The 27,105-nt window shown below is 42.2% G+C and overlaps 1 protein-coding gene across 1 annotated transcript in view; it reads left to right on the top strand.

The window, feature by feature from the left end:
• Positions 1 to 27,105, top strand: part of crb2a (crumbs cell polarity complex component 2a) — a gene marked incomplete at both ends in the record, with an annotated part of 29,943 nt that extends 2,838 nt beyond the window's left edge. The window contains 12 exons of the mRNA XM_080018270.1: positions 9,704 to 10,396; positions 10,647 to 10,842; positions 11,082 to 11,221; positions 11,593 to 11,763; positions 11,848 to 11,961; positions 12,305 to 13,258; positions 13,436 to 14,010; positions 15,212 to 15,377; positions 15,536 to 16,406; positions 16,498 to 16,614; positions 16,757 to 16,883; positions 26,884 to 27,105. Coding sequence (XP_079874396.1) covers positions 9,704 to 10,396; positions 10,647 to 10,842; positions 11,082 to 11,221; positions 11,593 to 11,763; positions 11,848 to 11,961; positions 12,305 to 13,258; positions 13,436 to 14,010; positions 15,212 to 15,377; positions 15,536 to 16,406; positions 16,498 to 16,614; positions 16,757 to 16,883; positions 26,884 to 27,105 — 4,346 coding nt within the window. The remainder of the gene's footprint in view (positions 1 to 9,703; positions 10,397 to 10,646; positions 10,843 to 11,081; positions 11,222 to 11,592; positions 11,764 to 11,847; positions 11,962 to 12,304; positions 13,259 to 13,435; positions 14,011 to 15,211; positions 15,378 to 15,535; positions 16,407 to 16,497; positions 16,615 to 16,756; positions 16,884 to 26,883) is intronic.

The raw sequence follows: 27,105 nt of genomic DNA, 5'->3' as shown, positions 1-27,105 counted from the left end.
ACACACACACACACACACACACACACAGGTCTGGGTCACTACAACACACTTGGGGGTGGTAAAAGCTATCCTGCCACTCAAAGGGATTAGCATTCCACACCGGGTAATGTGAGGGGAAGAGTACGGCCACTGTGATAAAGCACAGACGGACCAGAACACTGAGGAATTTCAGATATTATAATATTTAAGACAGACATCGCAAAACTGAGTTCAAATGAGATTGAGGAGAATAGGAAGATTATTGCACTTCTCAGGTTCTATGTACTATACTGCCACTCTTTGCTTGTATTTTGGTTTAAAATGCTTTAAATACATTTGTCTATTTGATAACTACAATTTTATTAATCCTGTTTTATGAATAATGTACATTCATGTAATATAATTGGTTGTGGTAAAGATTGGTGCTTTACCATATGTATCAGCATAAAAAATATCTAAAAAACATATATTTATATATATGATAAATACAATTAATTAAATAAATAAATAAATAAATAATAAATAAATAAATAAAAATTTATACAGAATATACAAAAAGTGATTCTGTGCACATGATAAGTTAAGTTGGGAAAGTTAAAAGCAAAGTGGGAGTATGGTGGTGGAAGTGGCAGTATGGTTGCGAGTATGGCTGTGGGTATAAAATATAACTATAAATGGATATACTGTATGGAATGAATAAATGTATACAATAGTACATACAGGCATGATAACAACAAATTAGTAGGTATAATATATAATTATAAAAAAATTAAAATGATTACTATGTTATTTCTATGTAAATGTCTACAATGTTATTACAGTATTATTACAATAGTTTGCACAGTTATAGCACAGTATATACATATATTTGTATGTAACGATCAACTAGTCTTTTTTGAGGTTATTTCCAAGCTGATGAGCTGAAGGTGGATTGCTTTTTTGGCCAATTAACCAGTATTCTTATGAACTGTACCTGTCGTTTTTAAAGAACTCTACGATCTTAATCAATAAATTGCCATTTAAACGAAGAGAGATAAAATACCAGAGTCCAGCCTAAAGCTGTAATCTGTGCAGGTATCCTGTCACTAGAAGCTTAGTGGAGCAGGGGGATTGGCCCGATGAGGTCTAGTGAGATTATACGAAGGAAAGGCTCTGGGGTCAGAGAGGCTGTCAAACCTGGTTGGAAGCAAAATGGGGGTGGGGGGGGGGGTAGGTTTAAGACCCAAATATAAGTTGATATATGAGATTTGGGGCGGTAAAGAAAAAAAAAAACATTGAACGACAGAATATGTCAAAAAAAAGGTTTTGCAGCTATGTGGCCTATGGAAGTGTCATTACTAGAAGTCTTGATTGGTAATACATATAATATATGCATTTAAAGCCCATGCTCTATGACCAAATATTTGATTCAAGATTCAAGAGGTTTATTCCTCACATCGAATACTGGTCATAGAGCATGGGCTTTTAATACCACCACACATTGTGACGCTAGAGGTTTGATATCTAGAATATGAGAGTGAATCAAAAATGTATATTTGAAGTTGAATTCTCCATAATTCTCCATGAACACAATGGTGACACGGAGATGAATGATGAATTAATGAATAAGTGTAAGAAGAATACAAGAGGTGTAAGAAGAATACAATTAATACAATCTTGATTGTTTACAGTCATATCCATTTATATATAATAAACCAAGAAGCTCTTGTTGAAATTAGTACTATATTTATATATATATATATATATATATAAATGAAATGCCACATGACTGGCAACAAGTGCATAGAAGACTTAGACTGCTGTTACACTTTGGAGCTATAATTTTGATATTATTTTGTAAATATTGTTTTATTATATATATGTATATACTTTATTTTTCACAAAGTAAATACAAACCTAATTTTGAGAGTACATTTTGAAATATAAATTGAACATAAAGCAGTGTTCTCATGTAGACCAAAAATCCCATTTCTTGTAATGGTCACACAAAGTCCTAAAATAACCCCAAGTAACAAGTCTGTTAATTACATCAGGGAGCGTCACGCTATCAAACCAGCTGGAAATCAACATTCTGCAGGTGGCTTAAACTCACCCTGAGCACGCTGTAATCTTTAAAGTCCAAGTGCTGTAAACATTTGGCCCTAATGATAGTTCAGAGCGGGGCGGGGGAGGAAGCACCTAAACAAGAATTGGATATGACATGAACCTTCTGGTGCAAATGGTGGCAAAGGAGTCGCAAATCCCTCTATACCTGGCATTCCAAGATCTAGCTGCCAAGAAGCACAATTAAAATGGGATTACCTTAGCCCAGATTTCTTATTTTCAGCCAGTAGGTACATCATGAGCAGACATGGTGAAGTATTAGACGGGAGGCATCGGACACATGTGAACTTGAATCAATCACTTGGTTCTTAGTGACGACGATGTGCGTACAGTACATGTTTATTACAAACGATACATCACCTATTAGGGTCTAGCAATTGTATGTGCATGTGCACATAATTGCTATTCTGTCTGTTTGCAGATGAAACCAGATGTCAAATAACAGCTTTATGGTTTTGTCTCCAAAATAGTGATCATGAAATAAAATGAAATTGCTCCATCCTGTACCTTGCACCCAAATTCAGATTTTCAACAAATATCTAACATAAATAGAGATGACTGTCTCATTTAGTTTTACTCTCAACTCTCGTTTTCTGTGAAAGCCTTATGTTGGTCATGGATCCATTTGATTTCGCAGTATTACCCACAATGGAGAGGGTCATTAACACAAAGCATTTCAATAATTACAGAGAGAAATGTAGAAAAAAATCTCTATGCCAGGCCTATTCAACTGGTGGCCCGCGAGCCAAATGCATTCGTATTAATGCAGGCTGGCAGTTTGAAGGCCTGCAATGACAGTACTCGACTGAATTTCAGAAATACATTGAAGAAATAGGGCTTAAACAAGGCTTAAAGTAGCAAAAACCAACAACTATTTGACTATGCAGTTGAGTATCCATTTAAGAATATACAACTCTGAGAGAATATTATTGTATCTAGAGAGGTGTTTGTTCGTTGTAATTCGCCTTGATACCATTGGGTATCTTTTAAAAGTTAGACACATGCAATTTTATTTTAAAGCAGTATATGACCTTTAACTCAGTATTCTTGTATTTATTTATTTTTCTTTTCAATTACGGCGCCCCATAATAGTGGTCTCAAACCAACAAGATTACCCGACCGCTTAAAAGAAGAAAATGTACATGATAACGTGTACTGCTCACGTTACATACCGTATAGTCCATTAAATCGAATTTGATGGGTACAAATTCTGAAAACAAGTTAATAGTGCTCTTGACCAGAGTGTAATGTGTTTCTCCGCACAATATCTGCACCAGACATTGTCCTACAGTAGGTACAAACTGTGACTTGCTTAAGAGCTAATCGAGATAGACATAGTCATGCTGTAGATAAAAACAAAATGTACAGTATTCTATGTGTCACTCAAATGAGTCAACTCAAGACCCAGAGTGCTTCCGGACTTTAGAATTCAATTCTTAAAAATTAATAAAAATGCTTTCACTGATGATTTCTCCCCTTTGTACGAACAACAGATTGAATGGGATGATCTACTGTTGGGAATAGACCATGAGGAAGACAGTCAAACATTATCCAAAAAAAAATAGAGAGCACTGTTGAAAGATTTTAACAGTAAATTTAGGCACAAAAACAACAAGAACACTGTCCCTTGGATAAATGCTGATATTTTAAAACTGATGAAAGAACGGGATCTTGTCTTAAAAAGGTCAATTGAAACCAAATTGAGCCATGACAGACACCATTGTTATGTTAAGCAACAAGTTGGTAAAGAAGAAAAAAAAAGCTAAGGCAGATTTTATTTTCTTGACTATAATAGAAAAGGCAAGAGGTAATTCTAAAATTATCTGGAACTAAACTAAGAGGACATCACAATAAAGAGGGGAAACTACTTGAACTTAAAGCTAATGGAAAGCTTGCAATATTGTAATGATTACAATGAACACAATGATTTTCACCAAAGTATACAAATATTTGTCCAGTTAATACAATCAAGTGGGTTTTCAGCATAAGGAATGTCACTGAATCAGAAGCTACGAGAATTATTAGATCTCTTAAACCATCCAGAGCAAAGAATACTGTATATTTGGTATGGAAACAGTTTTGCTCAAAGAGCTCAGTACAATACTAACCAATCCTAATACCTATTAACCCTTTGATTTCTCAGGGAATGTTTCCAAGTGTTTGTAAATGGGCTGTTGTTGATCAAATATTCAAAAGTGGAGATCCCCTATCCACCTGTAATTACAGGCTGTGGTGTGGGGATGGGATGGTTTGAGCAGCCACACCTGACCTGGATCTAGGTGATTGGGTCAGGGTGGCTGCATACCTGTTGCTCATTGGTTGGGCTAACGAGCAACAGGTTAAAACCCCCATCCTAACACACACACTCAGGATAGGAGCCCTGTCATGACATGTTCGATCTGCTCCTGGCTAATTCTACCTAGCCTCCTCTCTACAATAAACTGGTGTCTACAACCCATCGTCGTCTGTGTCTCTGTGCCGGAGGGCCCTGAAAATGTCACTTGGATGGCATGTGGCAGGCAGAACTACCACACTGGCACCTGAACAGGGACCCTCCGGCATGGAGAAGGGACATAGAGGGGCCGTCCGAAGACGCCCTGGAGCCACCAGCTGGTCAATGGGCGGCCCCAGCACCAACCCTCTCCCGACTGGCAGTAGCAGCACCCAGCGTGTCCGGCAGAGGACCAGGGGAGAACCCGCTGCAGCAACCACGATGGCTAACTGTCTGCGGCTAGCTCCTCCGCCCAGCAGTGACCGCCGGGACCATCCAGCAGCCCAGCAGCCAGGCCACCCCTCCAGCAGCCTCCGCAACAGCCAAGTTACAGAGGAGGGGGGAAGGAGGGGGCAGTCTGTCGTGGCCCTGGGGGAAGGAGGCCGCACTGCTCCGAGGAACCAGGTCCTCTGGAAAGGACCTGTTACTTTTTTTTTTACAGTTGTTTGTATGAGGTATGGAAACCCTGTTTCAGAGTCCGGTGTTTTTATTATTTAAGGTATTGGAACCCTGTGCCAGAGTCTGCCGTTTTTAGGTGTGAGATAAAGTTGGTGTTGGAGTACAGAATCAAGAATCAGCTGCCCTCCGTCTGTCCACAGGTGTCCCACAAGGATCTTTCCTGAGCCCATTGCGATTTACATTATATACATTAAAACTACCATGAATAAACACAAATATTGTGTAGCTCCCCCTCATGCCGCCAAAAAAGCTCTGACCTGTCCAGGCATGGACTCCACAAGACCTCTGAATGTCTCCTGTGGTATCTAGCACCAAGATGTTAGCACTAGCATCCTTTAAGTCCTGTAAATTGTGAGGTGGGGGCCCCATGGATTGGGATGTTGTTCCAGTACTGCCCACAGACGCTCGATCGGATCGGACCCTAACCACGACATCCACGTGAGGTAAAAGAAAACGTGATTCATCAGGCCAGGCCACTTCATCCATTGCTCCATGGTCCAGTTCTGACGCTAACGTGCCCATTGTAGGCACTTTCGGCAGTGGACAGGGGTCAGCATGAGCACTCTGACAGGTCTGCGGCTATTCAGCCACATACGCAGCAAGCTGCAATGCATTGTGTGTTCTGACACCATTCTATCATTGCCACCATCAACTTTTTCATCAATTTGTACTACAGTAGCTCTTCTATGGGATTGGACCAGACGGGCTAGACTTCGCTCCTTACGTGCATCACTGAGCCCATGGGCGCCCATGACCTTGTTACCGGTTCACCGATTGTCCTTCTTTGGACCACTGTTGGTAGGTACTAACTACTGAATACTGGGAACACCCCGCAAGACCTGCCGTTTTAGAGATGCTCTGACCCAGTCATGTAGCCATCACAATTTGGCCCTTGTCGAAGTCGCTCAGATCCTTACGCCTGCAATTTTTCCTGCTTCAGCACATCAACCCCAAGAACTGACTGTATACTTGGTGCCTAATATATCCCAACCCTTGACAGGCGCCATTTGAACGAGATGACTAATGCTATCTACTTCACCTGTCAGTGGTTTTAATGTCTTGGCTGATCGGTTTATATCAATGATTTTCCATTTGTATGTCCTGACACCAACATCCAAATGTATGCGGATGACACTGTAATGTACAGGTACTCTTCACTTAAGGACCTACCTGTTTAACCTGTCTCTGACCAGTCTGTATTGTATGCTGCATACAATACCGCAGCGCGCTGTATTGTACTATATACACTATATACACTATTTATACTGTATACATCTCATCGCGCATCACCTTTCTCAGTATTCACTACACTAGCATTCGCAATTGGCACGCCCCCTTATAGTGAAATAGCATGGGTCCTCGCTTATCGGCCAATTCGCTTCATGACCTGGTCCTAGGAACAGAACTCGGTCGTTAAGTGAGGAGTACCTGTATGTACATGGTAGGAGTATGTCACAAGTTGCTCATGATCTCACAAACTGTGGTTCATGTAACAACATGGTCAAAGCGATGCTGTTTGCAAGAAAATTTGTCTAAAATGGCATGCACGTTCTTCACCAAGACAAACTATTCTAGTCTAGAGCCAGATGTCTTTGTATCGGGGAGAGGCTACAGGTCGTATGAGGACGCGAGAACCTTGGAGTTCTGATTGATTCCATACTTTCTTTCAAGGCTCAGGTGAAAAAGGTCTGTAATCAGGTAACTTCAGGTTCATTCGAGATTACATGTCAACAGAGGCGGCTAAGATGTACATGCATCCTATGGTAATTTCCCATATCACTTACTGTTTAACAACCTGGTTGCACGTGCGACTTCTCTAAAACCATTACAGTCTTTGTATAAACAATCCTAATCCTAGACATGTCTTATGTCTAGGATTCTGTATCTGTCTTATGTACAAGATTATGTATGCCTTCACTTCTTCTCCGCTGTGACAGTTTATCAACAGAGGAACAACTGATTACAGTTTACAATCGGTGCAGCAAGAGGGGATTGCATTATGCCACTCAGAAAGAAGTACTTTCAGTCTGCTTTCTCTGTGAAAGCTGCACTAGAATGGAATTCCATCCCAGCTACTATTAGAGAATTGGAGACATACAGTTTATTTACAGCTAATTTAAAGAAATGGTTAATTAGTACTCATTTCTGTCAGCACTAGAACTCAATTGCACCTTGCTGCTGTTGCTGCGCTGAACTTTCCTTGCTGTCTGCTGTCACCTATAGCTATCTTGCTATCGACAGTCTGTCCTCATGTACCTGCATGTATGTCTTATTGTGGTTTGACTTTTATTGTGTCAGACAGATTTATGAATTTTATATACTGTGCATGCCCTTTATGTCTCTTTTCTTTTTATTATCGTTGTGCATGCTTATAAATTATCTCAATCACTTTGTAATTTCAATCTTATATTCTGTTTTAATATTCTATTTTTAGGGTGACTGGGACATCTGTCCAGGGATTACAGATGAAAAATAGCCTCTTGGCTAACTCTGCTGCATTAACAGCAATGTTTATTAATGTGCACTCTCCCTGTAAAATAAACCAACAATTAAATAAATAAAAAATAAAGATACACTTCATGGCCAAAAATATGTGGACACCCGAACAACACATCCATACTGTATGTGCTTGTTGAACATTTAATAGCAAAACCATGGGCATTAATAGATTTTTGAGAATGGCAGATTTGTCCATCAGACTGCCAGGCGGTAAAGCGTGATTCATCACTCTAGGGAATCCGTTTCCACTCCAACCGGCATTGTGCATGGTGATCTTAGGCTTGTATGCAGCTGCTCGGCCATGGAAACCAAGTTCAGGGAGAACAGATCTTGTGCTAACGTTGCTTCCAGAGGCAGTTTGGAACTTGGTAGTGAGTGTTGCAGCCGAGGAGAGAGGACTTTTACATGCAACACACGCCAGCGCTCAGTGCTCCTGTTCTGTGAGCTTGTGTGGCGTACCGCTTCGTGTTTGAGCTGTCGTTGCAATTGTTGACGTTTCCACTTCACAATTACAGAAATAATGATCTGCCAGATCTCCCCGGTCGACCGTGCAGATCTAGCAGGGCAGAAATGTGATGAAGTGATTTGTTGGAAAGGTAGCTCCTATGGCTTTATGCTGGATATTATGCACCCAATAGTAATGGGTGTGGCTGAAATAGCCAAACCGATTAATTAGAAAGGGGGTCCACATACTTTTGGCCATGTCTTTTATATGTCTGTAATAAGTCTAAAATTATTGTTTCGTTTTACAGCTATTCTTTGAAATGGATCCCAATCTGTGGTTCCTTTAAGAGTGTCCTGGCTTGTTGTAAATATCAGTGGAGAGTAATTTCAAATGAAGACAATTTATAATTAGGTGTAGATAGATAAAGTATTATTATTTGAACATTTCAAGTACGGCCATTGATGACAAAAGTGCTACTGTAAACCCTAACACACCTGAGTATTAGTTACTTTTAAAAGAACAACCATAATCTTTTGACTCCAGCAATACCAGCATTTAAAAGAATGAAGAGACATCACTCCAAACTTAAACGTTTATCAGCGGAGTTATCTGACGGCAATATTTCAATATAATATCAATGAATGTTCTAGTTTCTTGCAAGGTTTGTTGTCATGTTGAGTAGTCTTTGTTGCCAGAGCGTAACAGGAACCTTTTAAAGAAGAATTAGTAATCCGTTGCCTTGACAGAAATTACTTAAAAAGCACAACGACAAAAAACGAAAAATGTTATTTAATTCGGGCAATTTGCCGTTTTCATGAATTACTTCCACCCTTGAATATTGTCCTACTTACATGCTGGCCATAAGACACAAACGACAACACAAGATACTTACAAATGTTCCCTTCTCTTCCGCTTCAATCTAGTGATGCCAGACTCGCAAACGATTTGTTTGCAGTGAACAAATCTTTTCGAGGAGTCGGGAGACGGGAGTCACGAAAGGGTCGGTCGTTCGTGACTCAGTCATTGAAGCCAGGTGCACAGGCATTCCTTAACCGAGACTCGACCCTCCAGCGAAAACAGAAGAGCGCCGACTGACGTGGGTCGCGCGTGCGCCTCAAGCGCCACAGTGTGCGAGTGAGTGTTGAGTGATGAAACGTTTGGCTCTTTTCGGAGTTTATGGTTCCAAAAAGGTGACTTGGTCAAGAGATTTCGTAAATATTCCGACTCTTGCGCGTTTGGTACTACGGAAGGGGATTAGGGCCACATGTGAACATTTATTGGAGTTCTGACATTAAAGTCAGAATGTCGACTATAATCCCGTCTGATTCTGTCGGTGTAGTGAGTCAGGGGATTTGGTTGGGCTCCGAGTGGAGAATCGCTTAATTCTGTCAAAATTATTTATTTAGGAAGACTTATGAGAAGTCGCTTCTCCCTTTTTTCCCCCACATTAATTTAGACCTCAGTAATTATTTTGTTTGGAGTAGAAGATTCACATACCTTAAGACGCGAGCGTGACACGTCCTGCCCAAACGACCCTTTCCCCTTAGAGTAGCTGAGAGAATTCTTGCTCTGTATTGTGATTGCCTCCAAGGGGATGGGTACTTCAGCCAGTAGCGGAAGGTATCGGGGGGGGGTTTTCTCTCTTGGGAGCTGTGCGATATAGATGTCGATACGAATTGACTTCAACGTAATGTTAATTACTTCTTGTTTTCCTTCTGCTTTTGTAGGGATATTCTGTAACGCCACTTCAGATACATGCTTGTCCGGACCCTGCCAAAATGGAGCAACTTGCGTCGACACGATGGACGACTATGCCTGCATCTGCCCCAAAGACGGGGTGCGGTACATGGGCAAAGACTGCGATGAACTATACGACGCTTGCTCCTTTGCGGCCTGCGAGGAATGCACCAGCACTCCGGGGACTGTGGAATTCCGCTGCGTTTGCCCGGACGGACTAACGGGCGACAACTGCACCGAGGACGTGGACGAATGTGCCAGTAACCCTTGCTCCGAGCCTCGTTCCGCTTGCATAGACGAGCTCAACGGCTACTTCTGCAGGTGTCCGGTGGGTCACGGAGGGGACGGCTGCCAGACACGCGTGACCGACTGCAACGACGAACCCTGCCAGAACAACGGGACGTGCCTGTTGCTGCCCGAAGGGTTCGGGTGCCGCTGCGCGTCAGGCTTCGAGGGGGACACTTGTGCGGAGGACTCGAACGAGTGTTTGTCGCAGCCCTGCCAAAACGGTGCCATCTGCATGGACGGCGTGGCTGCGTTCCACTGCTTCTGTGTGCCGGGTTTCCAGGGATACAACTGCGAGATCGACATCAACGAGTGTGCCTCGCGGCCCTGCGAGAACAACGGCACCTGCATCAACGAGAAGGACAGATACCTATGCGAGTGCCTCGTTGGGTTTGCAGGTACGGTTAAATGTTAAATATGTTGTTTATTCTTCTTATTATAGTTTACTGCATATACTCTGTGTATATATACACACAAATGCACGCACACACACAGTTTTATATATCGTTTTTTATATAGTTTTACAGTCCTATTGCAATTTGGATTCTTATGGCAATAACTTGAATTAAATGCTATCCATATTACTGTCATTCAACTAGAATGACTGTAACTGTTCTATTTTGAATATTGTTTTCTCCGCGTAATTAGGGGTGAACTGTGAAATTGAGATAGATGAGTGTGAGTCCAACCCTTGCCACAACGAAGCCATATGCCACGACCTCATGGGCATGTACTCCTGTGAGTGTATGCCCGGATTCGATGGAACCGACTGCGAGGTGGACATCGACGAGTGCGCAAGCGAGCCTTGCCAAAACCAAGCTGCGTGCCACGACTTCGTAAACAGGTATAGCAGTCATCCCATTTAAACGCCCTTGATGAGGATTTGCGTTCGTGATAAAAATAAATTATAGGTTAGTCCTTCAAGGAAAGAAAGTTGTTCATGAATTACCAACAAAACACATAGTTTGCGGAGAAGTGAAAGAGGTCCCGGGGGGGGGGGGGGGGATAGAAATCCTTTTAAATTATTGTTTGTGACTTTTCACATATTACAATTTGTTGGCGCTTTTTAATTCCGGTCTGCAGCTACAAATGCGACTGCACGGAGACAGGATTCATGGGGGACCACTGTGAAGAGGACGTCCCCGAATGTGCATCTGATCCATGTCAGCACGGGGCTACCTGTTTGGAGGGAGTCAAGGAGTACGGCTGCCTCTGCTGGCCAGGTATTCAAGTTATATACTTACAGAATTCTGCTTAAAATAACGAAAAACCTTATTTTTATTATTATTATTATTATTATTATTATTATTATTATTATTATTATTAATAATAATAATAATAATAACATTTATTTTTCTAATATTATTGCCATTGTTTTATCATTGTTACTATTTTTTATTAATAACAATACAAATGTAAAATATTTTTCTAGTATTGTTATTAGCATTGTTATTATTATATTATTATTTGTATTGTGAACAACAGAAAATTGCTTGTTCTTCCTTTTGTTTTGTGATTTAATTACCATTTGCAATTTCGACACATAATATAATTTAGAGAAATACTCAACAAAAGGAATGTATTATTTCTGAAGGTTACGAAGGACAGAACTGTGAAACTGACATTAATGAGTGCGCTGCGCGGCCTTGTAAGAACAACGGGGTGTGTTTCGAGCGCTCGGACCCCTCGCACTGGGAGATGGATTGGGAGCTTGATTTCGCGGACGCCGCGGGCTACATTTGCGAGTGTCAGCCAGGATTTGCAGGTCAGAACAAATAAGAACCGTCATCCTACATCTGTTATTTTTTCCATTTTGGGAATTGTATCTGACTTTTCTGTCGCATCACAGGAGAGAACTGCACCGTCGACGTCGATGAGTGCGAGTCCGAACCCTGTCAGAATGGCGGCCTCTGTGAGGATCAAATCAATGGCTACATCTGCATATGCACTGCTGGATTCTCCGGTAAGACCCTTTTTACTATATTAGTATTAGTTTCATCTCCAGTTTCTCAACTCTTTTCACAGTCAACCTAAATTAAACCAACGGGATATCATTTACCAAGTGAATAATGTTTAGGCATTCATTAGTTATCAAACGGTGTGTGCGCTGTTTTGGGAAAGGGAGAAAATAGTGTATTTCAGTGAGTTCTGTTTGAGAATGTAATGGACAAAGCCTTTGAGAGGAAGAGGGAAATTCTACTTTTTGGAGCAGTCATTTCCTCATTTCAATCTGGGCCAATGGGTTGCTTAATTATCACCTCTTAATATTCAGCCAGTGCCAGTTTAACCGTCGTGTCATCTTACAGGTGGTACGTGTGAAATGGACATAGATGAATGTCTGAGCCAGCCCTGCAACAATGGGGGTTGGTGTGAAGATAGCGTGGCCGCCTACATTTGTCACTGTCCTGAGGCCAAGGCTGGTGAACTTCCATGGGGAGGTGGCACCTGCACTGACAAACTGTACGGCTGTGTCAGCCATCAATGTCAGAATGGAGCTACCTGCCAACCCTGGCTGTGGGGTGGAGAACATGGCCACACTTGCCTGTGCCCGCACGGCTTCCATGGCGAGCAATGCTCTACGCCGACCACATTCTCCTTCTCGACTCCAGGATTTATCCACATTGAGGTTGTTCTTGAGCATCGGATGCAAAGGGAAGCTGAGCACCGAGACCTCCGTGCATTGGGGGTACAGCTACGCTTCAGGACAACAATACCCGACATGTTACTCTTTTACAGAGGCGATGCAACCAACTTTCTTCAGCTGGAGATTGTGGGCAGCGGTCTTCTTGCAAGGGCCTCTTCAGGGGTCTCCAAACTAGAGGTCATTTTTCCCGGGTTGGTCAGTGATGGCGATTGGCGGGAAACGCATGCGTTTGTGGCCAAGGACAGCCTGGTTTTGATTTTGAAAGGCCCCGGCTGCGAAAATAAAGGATGTAAAATCACGGACAGCACCCCCAACGGACCTCCCTTCATCCCATCTGGAGCTTTCACTCATGTCTATGTGGGCGGTGCTCCGCAGGAGCTTCTGGAGCAGACCGTGAGCGCGTCGAGTTTTATCGGATGTATAGAAGACCTGGCAATTGACTCTAAAGCCATCATACCCCAGGAGCTTCCCGAGGGCCAAGGCCACGAGCTGGGCTGCAGTAAGACCGAATGGTGCACGAGTGACCCCTGCTCTGGAAATGGACGCTGTGTAGACCTGTGGACGAGGTATAGATGCGACTGTCACCGTCCCTTCCACGGCGGGAGCTGCTCAGAGGGTAAGCGCTTCAGCTCTAAATATCAACATTTCTTATCAATGCAGCCTTTATAATCTGATTATAAAGCAATTTGGCTCGTGACTTAAATGAAGGGATTTCATATCAGTTGAAACATCTGAAATGTTTCCATTGGCTGGGATTGCTGACGTTAACAACAGCAAATGTCTGTTTCTCTAGAATTCCAATCTTGGACATACAGTCACGAAGACACGATGAGCTACAGCACATTCGACATCAGAAACAGTCACCCGGGCAACTTCAGCGTTTCCTTCTTCATGCGGTCTCTGAAGCCTGACGGCTTGCTCTTTCAGCTTCGGAGACCCTCGAAAGGAGAGGAGGGAGAGATCTACTTCTCCGTCTATCTGGGAATGGGGAGGGTGTTTGTGAGTTCCCTTCCGGATAGTTCCCCGTTGACAGTGCCAATATTTGTAATCACCGGCGAGAAGCAACTGTTACAGGTGGAGGTCCAGCACAGACAGGTGATTTTTGAGCACGGGGGTCTACGCTATCGAATAGGAGAGATCCCAGAGGTCGGGGTACGGAACGGAGATTTGGCCTACGTAGGAGGCCTCCCTCAAAATTGGAACTCGGAAATCTGGGGTGGGCACTTCAAAGGCTGTCTGCAGGACATCCGCTTGGACGAAGTGCGTCTGGATTTAGACGGGTGGAGCAGCTCAGAGGGAGAGATGTTCTATTTACCAAGTGATGCTGAAAACTTAAGAAACGGCTGCATCAGTGACGACACTTGCCAGGTAGGAATGATAAGTACCCTAAGAATCCTGTTCAAAATAAAAAAAATTTAAAAAAAAGGAAATGAGCTCTTGTGTTACAAGATCAAAATTGCAAGGCTGTACTAATATGTTAGTTCCAGTCAGGATACCAACTCTGTGTTCATCAGAACAAGTCTCATGTAAGTACAGGTACTCCTCACTTCACGACCTAGTTCCCTTCCTACAACCAGGTCGTTAAGCAAATTGGTTGATAAGCGAGGACCCGTGTTATTTCACGGTAGGTGGGCGTGGCCATTGCAAACACTATTGTAGTGAATACTGACAGACTGCGTGAACGAGACTGAGAATGGTGATGAGATGTATACAGTGTATACAGTATATATAGTATACTGTATATAGTATATATACAGTATATATAGTGTATATAGTATATAAAGGGTGATGCACGATGAGATGTTTGGTGCTGAGACTCCGTGCACGCCACAGTATTGTACGTAGTATACAATACAGACTGGTCAGAGAGCTGGTCCTAAGTCCAAACAGTGTTAAACTGGTAGGTTTAGGTGTGAGGAGTACCTGTATTCATAGTGATGAAAGTCTTTTTCCCAATCAGGTTCTTGACGAGTCACTCAGTGAAAAGCGTCGCTCCACTTTCAGACTGTTCATTTGATTCAGTTGATTTAGCAAGAACAGTCAGGTGACAGAATTATTTACTTTTGGTGGAATGCAAAGAGGAAATTAGTCACATTCTATATGAATTGTGCCAAGTTCCTTGATCTTTTTTTGGAATTTAATTTAGTCGTTAGTAATTATTTTTAGTTTGTGAAGTCAAGGTTGAACTCGCTCGCCCACTTTTCTGTGAAAAAATGTGTTTGCTACGAAGAATCTTGTGTCACTAACCATCAGTAGGCCATAATAATAAGCATGATTATACATGCGTCAGACAATTTTAGCTGTGAGATTATTTCATCATAGAAAAAGGTGCCCTGGCAGAAGAAAGGTTGGGAAACACTGCCCTCAATTATTATTTGTCTTAGATTGATAGAAGTGAGTGAATTATTAGATTACATTCAACACTGTTTCTGTTTAACCAACAAAATAAATGGCTCAAGGAAAGTGCTTTTAAATTACCGCAGTGGAAAGGAAGTCATACGTTTGGGTTTGAGATTGCTTTTGTCCGAAACAACTGGATAACGAATGGCATGACATTTCAACCCAAAAGGCGGAGCCATGTGAAAATGGAGGAAGGTGCACCATCACCTTCAACGATTTCAGGTGTTCGTGTCCGGAGAATTTCACCGGAAAGACGTGCGAGACGAGGGTGTGGTGTGTCAGTGATCCCTGCGTCAAAGGCAGCCTCTGCGTGGATCTGTCCGACGGCTATGAATGTAAGGATAAGCGTGTGGAAAAGCTATGGCTAGTGATAAGGACACCATAATGTATTATACCAATAATATAATCTATACTTCCAGTCTTTTATTCAATTCAAATGAACATTGTTAAGTATTTGCTGTAGCTTGTATTCAATTTGATGTGCAATTTCCAGGTGTGTACAATGGCACTTTTGAGAACAGCCCGGTGCGGTACAGTGCTGGAGGTACATTGGTTGAACCTGTGACGACGATATACATGGAGCTCCGCACTCGCTCTGAGAACGCGGTGCTGCTTCGGGCCAACCACGGCTCAGACATGCTGACGGTGGGCCTGGCGGACTCGTCCCTTCACGTGGAGTTCCACATCGGCAACACCCTAGAGACGCTGGTCTTTACCGGCATACGCCGCGTGGCCGACGGGAGTTGGCACCGTCTGACGATCGAAATGGCTGAGCCGAAGAGAACGACCTCTCACTGGGTGATAACCGTTGACGGAATCATGGATGTCAGCAGTGCGCCCGGCCTTTCGGGAGGCCTTGGGTTTCTCAACGAGAGGGAGGCCACACTGTCTGTGGCAGAGAGCTTCACGGGTTGCCTCGGGGTGGTGAGAGTCGGAGGGGTCTACCTGCCTTTCCTAGACGACCGCCAGGCCCCGCAGACATCTCAGTTCCACATTGTGGGACACGAGAAAGTCACAAGGGGTTGTTCAAGCGCCCCTGTCTGTGATTCCGACCCGTGTCAAAACGGAGCGACCTGTGAGGACCTGTTCAACCATTATGGTTGTGTCTGTGATGCTGGCTGGGAGGGAAACCGGTGCCAGACAGACACGGATGACTGTGTGTCGGGGCCCTGCGTGCACGGGCGCTGCAGAGACCATTTGGCGGGATTTGAGTGCCAGTGCCACCCGGGATATGCTGGCGGCCTCTGTGAAGAAGATGTAAACGAGTGTGACAGTCACGCCTGCGAACACGGCGGCACGTGTAAGGATGGTCCGAATATGTACACCTGCATCTGCCCCCATGAGTACATCGGACCTCTCTGCCAGTGAGTATTAGAATGGGGAACTCAATGGGGGGATTTTTTGCTCCAGCTTAGAGTACAAATTTAAATGTGATTAATAAAATCCTTTTGACAGGTGGGAGTATCCTCCGTTACAATGTGGTAAAGATGTTCATTGTTCAAATGGAGGCGTCTGCAACGACGGGCTATGGGGTGCAAACTGCACATGTCGGCCGGGTTTCGCTGGAATACGGTGCGCCTATTTATTATATTACAAAAGCCTATTAAAAATACTGTATATAAAATCAAGGAAATATTAAGCTTCACAAATGGAATGAATGTGTTGTCATTGTTTTTGTTGTTTGTGGTGCCTCCATTTTTTTCTTTCTAAAAAGGTGCGAGACCGAAATGGATGAGTGCGAGTCTAGTCCCTGTCGAAATGGCGGCTCCTGCTTGGATCGTCTGAACGCCTTCTTTTGCGTGTGTCCGCCTGACTACACAGGCCCGCTCTGTAACACAAATGTACGTATGTCCTTTAACAATTTAATGAAAATAATCTTTTCGGGTTTACTTTTGTGGTGTTCAACAGGTCCAATAAATTGACAGCATTTTTAATCTAGGTAATCTTATATTTTCACCTATCACTTTCATTTGCAGTAATATCCATCTATCCATCCATCCCATTTTCATGTACGATACAAGTGATACATTTAATTTGCACATCAATATATATAATGTATATTGTATATTAATGACTTTGTGTTTTATAGAAGGAAATTTAAATTCATTTTTTATTTTATTTTACTTAACCTTTATTTTTCCATGGAAACCCATTGAGACCGAGGTCTCATTTTCGATGGTGCCCTGGTCGCAGTGATCATACATTCAAATTTTAAAAGACCATAAATACATCAACAAATCAATCAGCAATCAATAAATAAAACAACAAAAATAACACTTTTAGTAGCGGAAAGAAGTTCATCGCAGCTCAGTTTTAACTTGAGGGACCTCAAGAACCAACCAATCCCAAGAGCTAGTCTTGAAATTAGTTGAATGCCATTTGATAAAGGATGTCAGGTAGTTGGCTAACTTGTGTAAGATAGCTTTGTAAACAAACAGGAGTAAATGCTGTGTTCTCAGAGCAGCCAGGGACGGCCATCCCATCTCCTGATGAAGGTTGCAATGATGCATTCTAAAATGATCACGAGTATTAAAACAAAGTGCTGAGTGATAAACAGTGTCAAGGTGTTTCAAAGTGGTAGAGGCAGCATGCATATAGATCGTCACCATAGTCAAGTACTGACAGAAAGGTAGACTACTAAAAGCTTCCTATTATCACACGAAAAGCATGATCTATTTCTAAATAAGAAACCAATTTTTACTCTTCACTTTTTGGCTCCTCAACATGTATTTTAAAAGACAGCTTTTCATCAATAAATATACAGAGATGCTAGATGTGGTAGGGCACTCTCTCAATTTCAGCAACATCTAAAGTGCAAATATAGAGGTCCGTTTCCTTCAAGAGGCGTGATCTAGAGAATTGCATATATTTTGTGTTTGCTCCATTCAATAGAAGTTTAAGCAATTGATCGAATCAATCTGCAAAATAGAAAACGCTCCTCCCAGTGTTGCAGCAGATGAATACAGTACAGCACTGTGTCATCAGCATAGAAAGTACGTTACAACCATTATCAAAAGAGACAATATTATTAATACACAATATAAAAAGTAAAGGACCCAAAACCTTTGGTGACCTTCAAAAAAGTAGATTGAATAGAGTCAGCAACAATACTTTGGGTTCTATTTGCGAGATAGTTGGTAAACCACTGGCATATGTCATATTTACTCTATCATATTTACTTCACTTCAGCATATTTAGCTTGTTTTAAGGCTCTCCTGAAATAATAAATGTGACCAACCGCGTACTTTAGGGTCTTTTGGCGGCTTTCAAGATTTTTTTAGCATCATTTGAAAGTGATGAATCAGAGCTTCCAAACAATGTGTCACTTGTGCAAATCAAGCAAATATTTTTAAAGCTATGACTTGTTAATAACAAGGGTGTGGCAAACTGTGATTCTGAGATAATCACCTCCAAAGTTTTACCCAGACCGGGTTCATTCAGCCAGCTCCCAGAATGTAATTGGGTTGGCGGACAAACAAAGCCTCAAGGCTACTTAACATAATGCTGAATGGGCCAATGACGAACAGCTCAAAAACACAACTAATTTTGTTTTTAAAAAAGCTTTTATTTAACAGTAAGAATATACATGTTTTATAAAAGTGGAATTATTTTGGAGTTTAAAAGTATGGACAACACAACAAAATGTAGAGTCTATCAATATTATGAGTCTCAGATAATATGAAATCTGAAAATCTGTCACCAACCTCAACGGACATATTCGGGCTCAACTGGTGGTTCTTGAAAATATTCCGCTTCATCGCAACATTAAGTTTGAAATCCGCTGTTTGAAATGTTCTCCAAGTCCGGAGTAAGATCAGATTCAGCGTCACTGTTGTCCTTCATATCGCTGTTGGAGAACTGACTATCATCGTGGAAAATAAAGTCCAGTTCGTGCTGCTAACACCGACTTGGATCTATCGCACTGGTCAGATTAAGATCCAAAATATGATTCAGAGCTTCCGCCACCCGATTTGCGTAATCGATAACGATACGGAGAAGAAGTTTTTACAAACAAGTGAGACCAAAACACCTACGTGCTGTGCTTTAACTGTCTGTTTACGGAAGTGACATAGGTGCGTGACGCGTACGGTTTTTCTTCTTTCTTCTGTTTCACAACAATGGCTCTGTGTGTAAGAGTAGTACGATTTAAAGGTTAAAGTCTATCAAAACGGTTTCACATTGTGACTTCACATCACATGGAATAAGGATGAATGATCTTCGCCTGGACTCTGGCTTTAAAGGAAACGATCGATCGTTGTTCAGCGCTGTTCCACGTCTCGCTAAGTGAACTGCGTTCCCCCATGTAATCTAACAGGAATATTTAACTCCACGGTTTAACGTTTTTCTACTATTTATAAAGCAAACTTGGTTTTGAAAATACATTGGGCGATAAAAAAAACACAAAGGAATACAAATCTGGAAAAATCTAATTTTCCTTCAAGAAAGGTTTTTTCAACTTATTTGGCTGCTCCTGGCGATTTTAGAAATGCCCGAGATGGCGGCTTTTGCTGTGGTGGGACACAAATTAGCTAAGTCCTAAAAGCTTGGCCCTTAACTATGGAACGCCATTTGAGTCAATATTAAATAAACAAATACATTAATAAATAAATATGCCTATGAAATGAATCCTGAAATTAATAAATGACACAATGAATATATTAATAAATGTAAATATATAAATTTCTAAATATATTTAAATAAATAAAAATATAAATGTTTTTTATTTTAAAAAGGATGTTTTTCAAAAGACTAGTTTCTTTTATTTCAGGGGACTTTTATTTCATATGGCCATTTTTATTTATTTCATGGCACTTTTATTTCATAATGCCACATTTCCAACCCTTAAATGAATGATCCTGTAAATGAATACAACTATCATAAAATTCCAACATTTTCTGCATAGTTCCTCATATTAACGAGTTAGTAAAATGCTACTAATTATAATTTTGCTACTCAATGTTAACTAGTTTATATAGTGCTACTTGTTAGCATAGAGCAACCTCATGTTAACTAGTTAGTCTAGTTCTGTTATTTAGCACAGTGATAATTAATGTTAACTAGTTTGCATAGTACTACCTCATGTTAACTAGTAAGTATAGTGCTACTCATTTGCATAGTACTACCTCATGTTAATTAGTATGTATAGTGATACTAGTTTGCATAGTGCTACCTCATGTTAACTAGTTAGTATAGTGCTACTAGTTTGCATAGTACTACCTCATGTTAACTAGTTAGTATAGTGCTACTAGTTTGCATAGTACTACTATCGCAATCTTAAAACGTCCAGACATGGGTTCGTGAGAAGACTGGATCTCTGGACGACGTTTCTATCTATTCTGGCCTCAACAAACAAGGAAGAAAAAACACTGGAACAGAACAAGTCTCATGCAAAAAAGTTTATTATGTATCCTATCATGAACAAAGAGGTCCAGGCCTGGGCCTGTGAAAAAGCCTGGATCTCTGGACAACGTTTCTATCTTATTCTGGCTTCAAAACTTGGAAAGAAAAATACTGGAATAAAACAAAATCTGATGCGAAAAAGTTTATTGTTTATCGGAAAGCTAAATACAGCAGTAAATTTTGAGTTGGCTTTGCGAAACCGGCTGTTTTTACCAAACATAACACAACAACTGTAGTAAGTATAAGAAATATATGCATAACACAACAACTGTGGTGAGTACACGGATACTATAAGGGTATAGGTGGTGGAAGTTAGGTGTGAGGATCAGTGAATTATATGAGAAATATGGGTGTGTGGTTTGCTTAAACATTGGAGGTCATATTTGGTTATCAGAAAAAAACTGAATATACAAATGTATGTATAATATCTTCTTCTTTCGGCTGTGCTTATTAGGCATCGCCACAGTGGATCATCTGCCTCCAATACCTTCTGTATAATATATATAATATATAATATTTGTGATGGATAAAAATATGCGAAACCATCATTTCTGTTGTATAAACAGAAAAAGATGACCAAATAACAACGTTCACACAACAACAACCTTAATATAACAGGTACATAAGAAACCATTCATCTGCGGTAGCCTTTTGGTGATGAAGTTCACAAAGCCCCCTTCGCAGCTGTTGATTGAGGGTGGTCACCTGCTGGTGCAGATTGTCATTGGCGGTATTGAGTATGGCCACTTGATCTTTGTAAAATGCCAGTTGATCAAGGCGAGCTCTGAGGCGGGCCCTTAGCGCCCGGATCCGCTGTTGTTTCCTGACCTGTATTTTACATAGACGGGTGGCTGTAGCTTGTGGGACCCTGGCCAGATGGGACTGGAAAACAGACAAAGACATAGCTGCCACCGTGGCAGGTCGGGCAAAGAAACGGGTCCACTGTGGTTTGTGGGCCCTCCTGTGGGGAGTTGTTTGGAGTGGCTGCGTCTGACGAGGAGCTGGATGTGTCGGAAGAGTCTGGTGTAGTGGGGCTGCAACTGAGGGGTTGCATCCAGCTGTTCTGGTCGATGATGATGCGGGAGGAGTCCATGTGGACTGGAGTTGTAGAGGTGAGGGGAGTCAGCCATGCGTGGGATGTGGTGGTGTCCTCGGAGCGTGAGGGCGTCCTGGTGAGGGTCAAGGTGTTGGGGGGGTCTCTGTCTGGAGCTGACGTGGCAGAGGTGGTTGGTGTTGGGAGTGTGTGGCTCGGCGCTGCTGTTGGGATCCCAGGTGGTGGGCTTGTGGTTTCACTACTGCTAGTGGTCCCACTACTTCCCTGAGCTGCTGTTTGTTGGGCTGCTGCCTGTGGTGTCTCCGCTCTGATGCCCCGTGGTTCTCCGGCTTGCAGCCAGTCTCTTGGAACGTCTTTCTCCCTGCGGGGAGGTGTTATCTTCCCCATGGTCACACCCGACCCTTCCTGTTCCGCCTGTCCCTTCGGGGCGGTTTCACCTGCCCCTTCTATCACCCAGGTGGCCGCTCTTTTCCTATAAGCCGCAAATGTTCTCTCTGAGTCTTCTGCATGGCAGCAGATATTTAGGTGGAACCAGAATTTTCTTGTCTAATTAAGTGCTACAGTATGCTAGTGGTTGTTTTCCTATCGGCCTGTCTTGCATCAGCACTGCGCATGCGTAGCGTGCATGTTCTTCCACATATAGGTGAAACGGTTGAGAATAGAAGAAGAAACAGTCTCGCAACACACCACACTACAACACATGCTTGCACACACACACACACACACGCTTTGATGGTGGCCGGTGAAATGGTTCCTCTGCATTTGACCCATCCTGGCTTGTCCTCCCTCCAGGGGAACAGCCAGGAGCAGTGGGCAGCATACGTGGACGCGCCCGGGGACCAGGTGATATGTGTCCATCGCTGGTCAGACGATGATGGGTACATGTTTTTGGTGGGGGTCCTTACTGATGGTAGGTGGAGGAAACCCCATGTGAGCACGGGGAGAACATGCAAACTCCACACAGAAAGGCTCCTATTTGGGAGATAACCCGCCGGAGCGCGGTGCCAACAGCGCCCCAGGCGGGAATCGAACCCAGGACCTTCTTGCTGTGAGGCAGCAGTGCAATGCACTGCGCCACCGTAGTCTAGGTTGCCGAGCGCTGGGGCAGATTGCGTGTCACATTTCAGTGCCACAAAGGCTCCCTCTGTCTCCTCAGTCCATTGTAAGGCTGCTTTATTGCCCGTTTGTCCTAATTAAAACGCGTAGTGGGGCTGTTTTTAATGCAAAGTCACAAATCCAAGGTCGACTGTATCCTGCCATGCCCAGGAAGGAGAGCATGTCTCCCACCGTCTGTAGTTTTGGGGCGTTAACTACTGATTCTATATGTGATGGGGCAATTACTCTCTTGTCGCTTTGCAGTTGCCTCCCCAAGAAGTTAACCCCCCAAGCTGACAGAATTGTAGCTTATACTTTCTTACTTTTTGGCCCCTAGTTCCCAGTGCTATGGGCACCGCAAACCAAGTCTTTCTCAAACTGTTCTTTGGTGGAACTGCAAATCAGCAGATCGTCAACGTATTGGAGAACTGTACTGGAAACCTGAAGGTCCTGTAAGTCTTGGGCCAATACCCTGTTGAAGATTGTTGGGCTGTCTAAGACCCTTGTGGTAACCTCGTATATGTATTGGGGGCCCTGATAGGTGAATGCAAACAGATACTGTAAGTCAGGATTTACGGGAACACTGAAAAAGGCTAAGCATAGATCGATCACTGTGTACCATTTGGTACCAGGCGGAATGTTAGAGAGTAGCATGTGAGGGTCAGGGACAACCGGCAGTTTGGCGTTGACATGTACCATATGTACCAAACAATAATCTTGAGAATATCGTTTCTTTATTGGGAGGATTGGAGTGTTGCAGGGGGGAGAGTCTCTGAATCCCCCTCCCTGTTATAGTGTTCTGGTACAAAAACTTAGTCTTCAGTCTTTAGTCTTTAGTCTTAGTTCTCTTAGTCTAAAGTGTTCTTTGTCCATTAACTATTTTCAACTTGTATTTTAGACAGCCACTCTGATTAAGGAATAATTTCACATTAATGCAGACCTTTTATTGATAATTTTCCCAACTATCTCGGTTGGGACGGTGCCCACTATCCCCTTTTTTCCCTCAATAACAGATGCAGTGCCACGATCCACAGTGTGAATAATGCTAATCCAAATAACACTAGGAGTCCCTTCACTCCTGTGTTGGTTGTTATAATTATCTCTGCGTGTTATTCCTGACTCTCCCCTCACTTCAGGTGGTTCATGTATAATATTTTAGCTAAATTACAGACACACAGCTTATTTAACGGTTATAATAGCAATATTTACAAGCACGTATATACACTTCCTTGGCCAATTGTCGCCGCCTTAAAGGCTCTCTAGCAACACGCGTGATTGCCTTCCCATAGGCAATCTTTAAACTCCCTTGCCAATTCAGTCCCCTCCTTCACTTGGGATGCCACAGCCTATGGCTGCGACAACACAGGACGGAGAGCGGTATCCGCAGTAGTCGTGTCGACTTAGTTCCTCTTGAACTCCATAAACTCTTAGTTCCTTTTTAGATATACTTCCTCAACACTAGAAAGATGTATATAATTACTTTGTGATAACCCCCCAGACAATCTGTACATTTACCCACATCCGGGCTCTGCTCAGTCTGAAAGTAATTATAACATACCCCTCATTGTCTCTTACTAGACCCGGGAATTGAATAACAAAAAACTTTCCTCTCAGTGCTGGAACTGCGACAATGGATGTGCTAATTTTACACCTTTTCCCTATGGTTCTTCTGCGTGTTTGGCGGCAGTTAATGTTAGCCAAACCAATCCTTCAGCATACACAAGATAAACTACACACCAACCGATTATAGCAACATCCAACAGAGGATCACTCATTATTTTTAACTAGGTCAATATTTTAGGTTTGTTGGAGAAGAGACTTTTTCCCTGTGTGGAGTCCTGCACTCAGACACACACATTTGCAGAAAAAAGGCTCTGCTTTCCTTATTTTTATGGCCTGTAGTGTCTCTGAAGTGCAGGCTGGTTCTCCCAGGTCTCTGGGTTGTCTTGGTCGTCGTTCTCTCCTGTCTCGGCTCGTCAATTCTCGCGAACAAAAAGGTCCAGGCCTGGGCCCGTGAAAAAGCCTAGATTACTAGACGTCGTCTATATCTTATTCTGGCTTCAAAACAAAAAACACTGGAACAAAACAAAATCTGATACGAAAAAGTTTGTGTATCGGAAAGACAAATACAGCAGTAAACTTTGAGTTGGCTTCGCGAAACTGACTGTTTTTACCAAAGGGTTTTTTTATACAACTAATTTTGGTTTTATCGTAAACAAGAGGTTTTTTTGATACATATATCTTGAGTATCGGTTGTTTAGTATAACATGTAATAGGTTCTTTTCATGTCTTATAACATGTAATAGGTTCTTTTCATGTGGGGTTACTAATTGGTATAACATGTAATAGGTTATTTTCACGTGGGGTTACTAATTTACACAATGTGAGCGTCAAGTACAGCAATAAACATTGAGATGGACTCCAGAGTCCAACGAACAAACAAATCCGTTGGACTTCCTTATATACCCACAAAGTTCTCTCCTCCCATTACATGTCCTGCCTCTTTCAGTGCCGGGAACCAGTTACAGTCTTGTCACCAGGGTGTTATTGTTTTTAAGGGGAGCTTCCAAATAACCAATCACATTCTTTGTGGTGTGTGCCAATCACAGCTCATAATCCTGTTACCAGGCAGCCTCTCCCCCTGAAGGTGGTTCCCAAAGAACCAATCACATTCCCTGCGGGATGTGAGCCAACCACAGCCCCGTCACCATGCATCCTCCCCTTTCCCAGAAGAGGCTCCGCTCCATGGTTCTTGGAAACTCTGCGCCATGGATAGGCTTGCTTTCAATTTCCCACTGGTGTTCTACCCGAGCATGTCCTGACCATGTCTCTATAGGAGACCAAGCCCCGCTAATCTTTTATGACTCCCTTATCTCTTTGGTTCTTTAACCACACACATAAAAGAGGTTTTTAATACATGTACTTTGAATATTGACAGTTTAGTATAGCATGTAATCTGTTTATATTAGTGGTTTAGTATAGCATGTAATCAGTTTCTTGTAATGTGGGGGTAAATAATTAACCACAACACTACTTCATGTTAACTAGTAAGTATAGGGCTACAAGTTTGCAAAGTACTACCTCATGTTAACTAGTAAGTATAGTACTACTAATTTGCATAGTACCACCTCATGTTAACTAGTAAGTATAGTACTACTAATTTGCATAGTACCACCTCATGTTAACTAGTAAGTTTAGTACTACTAATTTGCATAGTACCACCTCATGTTAACTAGTAAGTATAGTGATACTAGTTTGCATAAAACGCCCTCGTGTTAACTAGTAAATATGGTGCTACTAGTTTGCATAGTACTACCTCATGTTAACTAGTAAGTATAGTGCTACTAGTTTGCATAGTACTACCTCATGATAACTAGTAAGTATAGTGCTAGTAGTTTGCATAGTACTACCTCATGTTAACTAGTAAGTATAGTGCTACTAGTTTGCATTGTACTACCTTTTGTTAACGAGCAAGTATAGTGCTACTAGTTTGCGTAGTACTACCTCATGTTAACTAGTAAGTATAGTGCTACTAGTTATCATTGTGCTACTCAATGTTAACTAGTAAGTATAGTGCTACTCCATGTTAACTAGTTAATATAATGGTACTTGTTAGCATAGAGCTACCTCATGTTAACTAGTTAGTATAGTGCTGCTAGTAAGCATTATGCTACTCCATGTTAACTAGTTAGTATTGTGCCACTACTTAGCATTGTGCTACGCCATGTTAACTAGTAAGTATAGTTCTGCTAGTTATCATTGTGATACTCCATGTTAACTAGCTAGTACAGGGCTACTAGTTAGCATTGTGCTACCCCATGTTAACTAATTGGTAGTGTGCTACTAGTTATCATTGTGCTACTCCATGTTAACTAGTTAGTATAGTGCTAATAGTTATCATTGTGCTACTCCATGTTAACTAGTTAGTATAGTGCTAATAGTTATCATTGTGCTACTCCATGTTAACTAGTTAGTATAGTGCTAATAGTTATCATTGTGCTACTCCATGTTATCTAGTTACCATAGTGCTACTAGTTAGCACAATGATAATTCATGTTAACTAGTTTGTATATTGCTCCTTATGTTAACTAATTAACATAGTTCTCCAGCTTAACACTGTGAAACCTCATCTTAGCTTTGTGTATATAGATGTGTACATGTGTTATTTCTTATCAGATGTTGTAATTTGTATCTCTTTCTGGACAGCACTGTTTGTTTTTGCAGCTGTATTGCCTGAATTGAATAAAGCGTTATCTTATCTTAACTTAGCGTTGTTCCTTTCTCCCCTGCAGAAACAAGCCCAGAGGGAGCGTGTTCCATGGCTGGTGGTGGCCATCCCGCTGGTCTGCCTCTGCGTGCTGACGCTGACAGTGGGCTTTACCGTCATGGTGCTGACGGCCCGAAAGAAGCGGCAGTCGGAGGGGGCGTACAACCCCAGCGCCCAGGAGCTGGCCGGGGCACGCCTGGAAATGGACAGCATGCTGAAGGTTCCCCCCGAGGAACGTTTAATCTGA

This window comes from Zeus faber (genome assembly GCF_960531495.2).
Source record: "Zeus faber genome assembly, chromosome: 17".
Taxonomy (NCBI): Eukaryota; Metazoa; Chordata; class Actinopteri; order Zeiformes; family Zeidae; genus Zeus; species Zeus faber.
This window is presented reverse-complemented; position numbering and strand designations above follow the sequence as displayed.